Source organism: Dipteris shenzhenensis, chromosome 23, assembly GCF_047967505.1.
Source record: "Dipteris shenzhenensis isolate YYH24624 ecotype China chromosome 23, Dip_SZ_1.0, whole genome shotgun sequence".
NCBI classification, from domain to species: Eukaryota; Viridiplantae; Streptophyta; class Polypodiopsida; order Gleicheniales; family Dipteridaceae; genus Dipteris; species Dipteris shenzhenensis.
In genome coordinates, this window is record NC_141618.1 from 53,324,038 (window position 1) to 53,333,971 (window position 9,934).

The following is a 9,934-nucleotide window of genomic DNA, read 5'->3' on the forward strand; positions in this document are numbered from 1 at the left end:
GCCTCAAATATGGCTGAGGAGGTTGAGCCACATTTATGGACTGCACATTATTATTTTGAGGAGTAGAAGTACCCAAACCAAGGCCTTGTGCTGGCTGCTCATACTGTTGCACTGGCTGTACTTTTTGTACCTCTTTCTCAAGTGCTCTTTTGGGTGATCCCTCTCTCTTGGAAGTCACTTTCTGAGTCATTTTTGATGGCTGTCCCTCATGGGAAACTGATGCAAAGTGTACAGTCCGCCATGAGAAGCTGATGCATGTGTGTTGATTTCTTCTTCTTCTTGGCATTTGTTTGCACAATCTGAGCCAATTTTGAGCCACCTGAGTCAAAGCAGTCACTGCACTTGCAAGCTGTGCATTCAACATAGTAGCATCATCTGACTCACTGCTAGAACTAGTATCACCGTTCAGCTCAGTTGTAGCTTCATGTGTGGCTTGCTCAAAAGGCATTTGTTGTGCTCCCTGCAGCTGTACACTAGCTGGATCATTAAGGCTTTCCTGCCTTCTCCTTTGAGTACTCATGGGTACTCACCATGTTTATGGTTGTAATATTCAGCTGTCAAAAAGTGCAGCAAAGATATCCTTCCACCAAACTACCGAGGCCCACCTCTTGAGAAAGAGTGTGTGGTATCCCGGCAATGGAACCAATGAAACCGGCCTCTAATCACTCAGAGGGCAGTGGAACTAAACCTTTAATCACTTCAGCACTTATTTACAGCTCACAAAGCATATATCACAACCATTAACCATTGCATGATCACCATTTGGCATTTACCCATTTGTTCACAAACAAAAAACACTGAAAAAGAGATGGAGGCTAGAATGCCCCTGCTCAACAAACATAGACAAGTGCACCCGATTGGCCCCAAACACCGTGGCGCCCCTTTCGGTATTTCTTTACATTTCACAGTGAAATGATTACAAGTTGCATCTGGGAGACCTTCCTTGCAACTGAGCACGCAGCCCCAATTCACTAAGCCTTCGCAAGGCTTTCAAGCATAGAACACCATCACATAAGTGCACTTAACCCATACGCTCAACACAAAGGCATTCTCTTTTTCGAGTGCAATTCCATTGGCTGTCCAGATGCAATCACACTGCACCCCAGCTGCACTCTCTTTGAGTGGTTTCCAGATGGCATTCACAAAGCTTTTCAAAGCTCCAAAATAAAATAAGCAAAGTACCTAACCAAAGAATGACTCATGTAGCACTGCCTGGGCACCTGTGAGCCAAGAAAGAGGCGGCACACGAGGCCAACCAATAGCTTATGGCAAAAAGAAATTGCAGCAGCAAAATAACAACTCACCAAGTCCTAAAAACTCGAACCAAGTCCTCAATCACCAAGAGGACGTAGTAGCCAATGCCTAATTGCATTCTCGACCAAAGAGGAGTGCAAAGGCATGAAGAAAGAGCATTTACAAGAGCTGACCAGCAAGAATTCCACTGAAAAATGTGAAAAGAAGCACTTCTGTCGCGAAGAAGTGGGAGTTCTTGGGCTCAAAAGAAGCGTGCTTCAGAGAGGAATGCATTGAGAAGGTTTTGGAGAAGTTTCATCGCCGGAAAGTCCTCCAAAACTGAGAAAAACCAGTCAACCAGCGCGTGGGACCACTCGAAATTCAACAAAAAGCTGTAGCTTTGCAAGAGGAGAGGCCCAGGAGGCGGTAGAAGCAAAAAGGTCCAGAAAAAGCCACTTTTGCAAATTCGACCAGCAAAAGAAGTGCTCAGCTCTGCCCATTCTACCAAGCGCACGGAGGGAAAAGCATATCACTGCGAAGGGGAGGCAGAGGGGAAGCCATCGGGCCAAACGGAAGTCCAAGAATCCAAACGGGTGAGGAGTTATGAAGAAAAACGGAATTCAGCTGAAGGAGGCTGAAAAACCAGTCCAAAAATCTCAACAAAGGGAGAAGATGAGAGAGAAAACCACACATGTGAAGTTTAGAAGGCCCAAGAAGGTCCAGGAATGGCAAAGGAGCATGTAGAAGGCACTGGAACTCTAAGGGGGCCACTGAAGGTACATGGTCCTCTAGGGGGCCCATTAAAAATGCCACATCATCATTTCCCAACAACCACTCTTTTAATTCCTTGGACTGCCTTTGGGCCTAGGGATTAATTACGCTTATGGGCTAGGCACCATGCCGCGTTTAACTACACATTATTAAGCCCATGCTTGGACTTTTAAAATCAAAGTTGTCACGGTCTTGTAGTACATTAAAGTACTTAGAATTTCACGCCCCCGTGACATTTGTCACGGTCTTGTAGTACATTAAAGTACTTAGAATTTCACACCCCCGTGACAGAAACTCCCTCTATTGCTATTTTAAAGATGTATTGCTCATGGATAGTCCCGTCTCACAGCCTATTATGTTTCTAGTAGGCACACAATCTAGAGACGGAGAAGCACTTCCTATGTACATGCCTGGTGTTCTTTTGCCTTCATCTGATTATGTGCTACTGTCCTGTGCATGAAGGACTTTGCAAAGGACTTGTTATTTACTGCATTCATTTTTGCTTATGTATATCCATGCGGCCACCTTGCAGCAGCTAAACAATCCATCCCGGCCACTTTCTCCGAGTCCTTATTACCTCCTCTCTCTTTCTCTGCAAACCTTTATGCAGACCTTTGTACCTTAAAGAGCATAGCAGTCAATATATTGGCTCATACTTCTTTATAAACAAGGTCCAGATATATAACTGCATCTAATAAAATAGAACTGGCATGTGAATTAGAAGAAACATTTCTCATCTACCAAAAACAAAGGAGGCCTTGAGGGCTATTTAAAAACTACCTTCAAAAACTTCTAGCAGAGAGCAGCTGCTTACAATTTTGAATCGGTTCCTACTAATTAGCATAGTGGGAATTTGACTCCCATAAAAAGGCCTAAGCCCACGTCACCATTTCATGACTTCAAACCATAATGCTTCATCCCCACAATTGACAACTTGAAACAAAGAGTATACCAAATCTCCTGGAGCAAAAAGTATATCTAGATGAATCCGGGAGCATGCCCAAACTCATCCTCTAAAAAAACAGCACAGTGCACAGTTTCAATCTCATGATAATCACTCATAAGGTTGAAAACCACAAACTCCATCATGCACAGCAGGGATAAACTACTATGACATCCCCACCGCAGCATCAGCGCCCAACGGTAGGTGTAGACCATCATATAAACATATGCTCTCACACGTACAAATCCACACACCCGCACATACTTGAGCATCCATTTATACAAAAGTCTTCGTACTGAGTTCCTGTCCACACTCCGGAGATGAAGAACAGACACATCAATGACAAAGGCTAGCACTAAAGGAGAAGGCTGATCAAAGGCAAATCTCCTGGCGCAACAAGGTCCACAGATTGTTTGTGTTTGGATAATTAGGGGATTACGAGAGTATTACACAAATACCAAAATGATGCCCTTTTTGGCTCACCAATGCAGCAATGCTTTCTAATCATATTAAAACCTGCACATAAATTTCCAGGTGGCATAAAGCCGTTATTGGAGAAAATCCAATTTGTTTCTGTTCATATTATCAGAGCAAATCTATGTGCCATGACATCCAAGTGGTCTCAAGAAAGGCTTGGATTGACTATATATAACATCCCATAAACAGTGATTGTCTCCCTCTCCTGTCTTTTTCAATTTATCTCGTTTTTCTTTAGTCATCTCACTTTATTATTGTGATTTGTGGAGATAAAGTACTTGGAAACTCACAACCAGACAGGAAAACGTACCACTAGTACAAGATACCTGTGTCCACAAAAGCAGTAAGAGACTTCCAGAGAACCATAAATCAAACCACTTTACTTCAGAAGACAAAGGCAATGATAACTGTGTCCAGAAAGCAGTAAGAGACTTCAAAAGAACCATAAATCAAACCACTTTACCTCAGAAGGCAATGATAACTTAAAAGCATTTGGTGGTGTGTTCCCTCCATGTGCCTCCACTGCAGCAACCCCCAGATGTAGGGCAGGCCTCTTCTCCGTTGTAGAATTTTGCCGCCCCTGCTGATTAACTTGCTCTGCTGGAAGAGAAGACAAGATGGACATGATATGTGAATAATCACATACAACAGCAACTACAGAACTAATTTTACAAAGATAGAACCCTGAGGTCCTCCTTGCATATTGAAAGCCCTCTCTTTTGACGTCTCGCAATTCATAATAGATTATAAGTGCCTAGAATAGCAAGATTTGAAGTCCTTCCTGCATACTTAAAGCCCTCTCTTTTGAAGTCTCACAATTCTAAAATCACCTCTAGGTTAAGAGAATCCCACACTCTCATACTTCCTCTAGCTAATCCTAGCATAACCCTTTGAGCAATTAGCAAGCATGTAGATCATATGTGCCTAGAATGGAAATTTCTGATGAGTACTGCCGGCTTTGTTGGCCAGCTTATATACATCAAGTTATTTTACATAGTAACTCATTTCTGAGTGAGAGGAACATCACTTCATACGTAAAACTTCAAAGCAATAAAACTGAATCAGCTTAAAGTCCAACAGACGATCAACAGATTTTCTTAATAAACCTTTTGGAAAGATTAACCAAGAGAAATTTTCCAGCATGATGAGTGTTAAACCAAATCCATGGGGGTGTTCAAAAGGTGAATAATGAACTATGGATTTTGTTCACCTTGGCATAGGTAGGGTAGAGGCTTCCAATTATTACAACCTTTCAAATGTCGTAGGTTTGAACTTAGGAAAAGCCATGACTTCACGTCATTGGTCTGCTTAATGTGAAAAACCAGACTTCTTGAGAATGCAAATGTGTGCAATGCATGCAGAAATTGAATGCCAATTGGCCCTCCAATGGGGAAAGAGCACCCTCGTGAGAGTACTTGTTTCTCTTTTCGACCTACATGCAAGGTTGTAGAGAGATGGGGATAAATGTAAGGTGAATAGAGAATGCTCCTCGGAGGCATGAAAGTGGCCTTAAGATGCTCTACAAACTTGGACCATTGAAGAATAGGCTCTTTTCCCGTTTGTGATAAGGACCACCACATCAAAGCATCCTTCTATAGATGCAATGTGGCAAGAGCAAGCTTCTCATGATCAGTCTTATCTTGATGGGCAAAATATAGCTCAAAATGGTGAATCCAATTAAGGATTTTATCTGCCTCTCTTGCTCCATCATACTATGGAAATTCTATTCTCTCTCAGAGTGAGGGGGTACTTCAATCTTCATCCCAAAAATTCAGCACTCTCTTAGTCCCAAATTTTGTCATAATGGACTGTTCAATCATATGGCTGAGCTGAGAAACCAGCTTATCAATGGGAGACTCCTCTCTCACTCTTGCACCTGGATTATAATCCATGTGTATGGGATTTTGAGTTAAAGGCATAAACTCAGCGCCTTGGTGTTCTCTCCCTATCTCCTTGTGGTAGTGGAGGAAAAAGGACAAGATCATTATTAAATCTCCCTCCCTCTTCCATTCTTACCCTTTAGTAATACAAGATAGAAAATGACTTGCTGTAATTTCAGAAAAGGGGTTTATTTTACAGCAAAAGTCAAGTGTTGTAGAGTTGTTGGTACTTATCCAACTCCCGCTTCAATAGTGTCAAAAAACCACTTGAATTAAGCTCTTCTCCCTTCTCTTTTGGGCGTTTCTTCTTGCATTTCTGCTGTAAACTGGTACACTCCATTTGGGCTACTTGTTTTGAGCGGATTGGTACTCTAGATACCATTATAGGGGGTACTTGGTAGGCCAGGTCCCCTTGAAGCAAACCTAGGGATCATGGAGCAGCAGAAGGCTAAGACTCTAGCTCACCACAACAAGCAAGGTTCTAGTTTATAGCAAGATACTCGACATATCATATGCATTGTTAAGCAGTAATCCATCCAATGTGAACTACTCGGCTGCACGAGATGTGTTAAAGATTATGACTTGGTTTTACCAAGATTGACCTTCAGATCATGTGTCTTACAGAAGTTATGGAGTGCATCCAAGCGTTGATAGAGGCCCCTCAGCTCAAGGAGAGTACTGAGCTGATCATGTGACTCTAGATCACATACTCACACCCAGAGGCGTCATATTGAGGAGGTCAGAGCAGGGTTTTATGGACTTCCTCAAGGCTTTTGACACACTGCCAAGAGCTCACCTCATTAGACATATGGGGTTCCATCAGGAGATCATTTGGGTAGTCACGGCATTCTATGAGAGGGTCTCAGGTAGGGTTCGAACGGCTACAGGGGAGATCATGACCATTATTAGGGTGTCAAATAGGGTTGTATGTTATCACCAACCCTAATTGGCCTTTACATCGACGCGCTTGAGTCCTTCATTGGGACACTAGTCCAATCTGTTTGCTCTTTCATCGTATCCTTGATCCAGATTCTCCTCTATGTAGGTGATTTGGTCAAAGCATGCTTGTCCCTCGGCTCCGAGTCCTTGGAGCTCTGTAAACTGGCTAACCTCTACGTCAAACACTGATGCATACATCTTGGACATGACATGTCCAACCACTATGGTCCTGTAGTTTTTCGGGCTCATGTGATCCCTTGCCTTGTAAATGGGAATGTTGGTGTTAAGGGTCCAATACGAAGTCACTCTCAATTTTTGCTAGGAAATATGGAACGTAGTATTTAACTCCCCTTTGGTACATTTTGGAAGGTTAAGCAAGAAAATCAATACAATCAAGGAGCTATCAAAGACAAGGCAAATAGGAGGACATATATCTTAATAAATATTTTGCAAAACTTCAGCACATGTGATTTGGTCCAATCATGGTACTACTAAAAAAACTTACTATAATGGCTTTGCTTGTGTTTGGAATTTAACACAATTCTGTTTTCTTGATCTTCAAAATTGAATTCGACAAGCTTGCACCGAGTCAAAATCGTCAAACGTATATAATGTTGTGGTGATTTACACATTCAATTGAAGATGATATTATATATATATATGCCAAAATCATCTTCTATAAACAAATCAGATGGTGCAGTTTACCCTGATGATAGTAATCCACGAAGTTGACAGGCATAAACTCTATCGTGTAGGTGGTTATTCAACTTTAAAAAAACAACTCTTCAAAATTTGACACCGTGGTAAGTTTGGAACTAGAGATGTACGAGCCCACATGTGAGCAAAACCCTAAATACCACAACTTAATTGTAAATCAGACACCTCATTGGACCTCCGGTTACAGATTCGTAGTCTTATGATCCAATGAGGGAATTATCATTTTGCATACAATCTGAAGTGATCTATGGGGCCTAGACAGGTGGTTGGTCGGACTGTGGTGCTGTGCAGTCCAATATTTACCAATGTCAGCCTAAGATTTATCTGAGTTAAGGTTTCTCACCTTCTTTGACTTCAGAACATAATACGTGACCATTGACTGAAACAACAGCGTCAAATTCATTGGAGAGATGGGCAATGAAAGTGTCAAAGCAATGGGTAGGAACCCAAAGTACAGCTGAAAACGGGCTGATCCAAAGAACAATAGCCTTTACACAAAGAAGTTTGATAAAGGTAAAACTTACGGAGGAATCCGAACCCTAAATTTTTGCCCAGTTCATTTGAAGGCTGCATGCATTCAAAGACACAGCTTGACAACAATGCACATGCCATTCTGAAGGGTGATACCAAGCTATTCTGGTAAAGGGCGAATGGTATACACCAAGCCATTCTGATGAAGGACCCCGCATAACAGGAGGAAGGCCTTCTAATATCTAGGCCGACATATATAATTTTTAAAAATCAATGATCTTTAGGCTGAACATAGAAGTTGCACACCCTAAAGGCATTTAATTCACACTATGATACAAGGTAAAGGCTTCACTGCACCTTTTAAGGCATTGCAGCAGATGGCACTTTTAGGACTCCTCAGCAAAAATTTTAAAAAACAAATTCGACTCAACAATTTCTTGCAGTACCTGCAGTATAGCTGAAAGCGTTTGGATCTTGCTCAAGAACTGCAGCCAAGAGGCTCCCAGGTTCTGAAGGGACGCTGCCGATTCCATCCTTGGGACCTTCTCTCACAGACCTGTATGAGTTTTGCAAAAGAGCAGAACATTGTCAGACAAGCTTTTCCTACAGCCTCTCACGTAGCTCCTCATATATGAGCAGAGCATCTACTAAAGAATAAATTTTTATAGCACTCTAATTAGACTCTGGTTGTGGGAAAGCCTAAGGCATACAGTTAGTGCTCTTTGAGAACACCGCCGCATCAATTCTAAAATACTATAGTAAGTTGCGAGCGGTTAAGCTTGAACGAGCACAATCAAAGTAGCGGCGGAAAATTGTGATGCCCTTACGACATGAACTCTGAAGCAACACGTGCGCAACGAAAAGCCTCAATGAACGAAAATTCCTCCACACGAACCCTCAAGGTTGCCGCGGCAAAGCCGATAAAAGGGATACACTAGGAACAGGATAGAAAGTTTAAATCGAAGAGCGCTCCTTTGACACATTTCAAATTGGCATAAGTAGTCCAATCACGTGGGACAACAAAGCTATTTGCAGAAACCAATGCAAAGCCATAACACCTTAGACAGATTGAGGAAAACGACCAATTTCAAACGTCCCAGCGGGTCCAAACTTACAAATACGAGATATCGGTGGCTCCCAAAAGCTCAGCAATTTTCCCTGCATTTGCGATTAACGATGAGCCATCTCTCGTCTGCAATCGAGCGACATTATCCTTGTCTTCGAATAGAATCAAATCCTGACTTGTTGCTCCAAAGCAAACCGGAAGGTTTGGTAGCGGCAGACTCGGGGCCACTTCCGAGTGCGTCGTGTTTGTGAGCCTGTACATATTCGGAGCCTGTGCAAAACCTATCACGAGGCAGGTCCAAGGAAATCAGCCCGTCCCAAGCCGCCTGTTCTCCATGTTTGCATTTGCGAGGATACGAAATTTACCGCTACAGCAAGCCACCTGAATTCCACGACCAGCGTCGCGATTCCTTCAATTAGAACTCCCAGGCAGTGTGCGAAACTGATTACTTGGAAGACAGACGAGAGGTGGAAGCAGAATTTGTGAAACGAGCATGGAAGAGAGAACGAGATGCGGAATTGAAGGAAGGAAATCAGGCACCGACAAGACGAAGGAGCTGATGAGGAGAAGACCTAAGGCCAGAAAGTGGTGAGAGAGCTAAGAGGAAAGGGCAACCAAACCAATTCAGACACAGAAACAAAATTGGTGGGAAGCACACAGGCTTGAAGAGCAAGGTTCTCCTGCTCCCTCTCTATGTTATGTATGTATGTATGTATGTATGTACATCATAGTGACACTGAGCATGATCAGAGTTTGGGAAGGTATCATCAAGCATCGTTCCCCACTACGCTTTTGCCTCTTCGGGATTTTACCCAGCAAGAGCTTGATCTTTTTTTTCGCTACTTGGGACTCTAGACTCTCTGGAAAGATGGAAATCATAGAGTCTTTGGAGATTCTGCTTTTTCCAAGTTTCATTCACTACTTCCGGATGTCACTCGGGCAATCTTTCTACGATTGCTTGTCTGTTAGTCAAATAGATTTCTCTTATAATGAAATTTTCAGATATTGTAATTGCACGTCCCCTCTTTCGGCACTGCTTCTTGTAATATAAGCATACATGGATTTCACCCCAAAAATAAACAGAGTAGTTCCTCCTAAGTATCATGAAAATTTGGACAATTCAGGAAGCCGTGGCAACCCTTGTTCTCTCTCTTCTCCACCGTTTTCTCCCTCTTTTTCTCTTCTGTCTATTCCTTCCAACTATTTCTATTTCTATTTCAAGGCATATCTCATTGTACACATAGCTGCGTCGTGCCACATGTTCTCAGGGGCACGCCACTTGAATGCAAATTTAACTTGTGCACTCTTGTTTCCTCATTCCTTTCTTCCCCACATTCCTTAATTTTAGGGTCCAACACACATCTCCACTTACCTCCCCCTTTAGAGTCCACACCGAACATTTGCCTTATCATGTACTCACCCTATATGTTTTTTGGA

General features: G+C 42.6%; 1 protein-coding gene across 3 annotated transcripts in view; it reads right to left on the reverse strand.

Moving 5' to 3' along the window:
• Positions 1-9,241, reverse strand: part of EMB2773 (PHD finger family protein) — a 111,992-nt gene extending 102,751 nt beyond the window's left edge. Inside the window, exons 1-3 of one of the 3 annotated variants that reach the window (XM_087394055.1) lie at positions 8,547-9,241; positions 7,878-7,987; positions 3,888-4,024 (exon numbers count right to left, since the gene is read on the reverse strand). In XM_087394055.1, coding sequence (XP_087250181.1) covers positions 3,888-4,024; positions 7,878-7,987; positions 8,547-8,758 — 459 coding nt within the window. In that variant the 5' untranslated portion in view covers positions 8,759-9,241. The remainder of the gene's footprint in view (positions 1-3,887; positions 4,025-7,877; positions 7,988-8,546) is intronic. The other 2 variants (XM_087394054.1, XM_087394053.1) reach the window with 2 other exon arrangements.
• Positions 9,242-9,934: the final 693 nt, after the last annotated feature.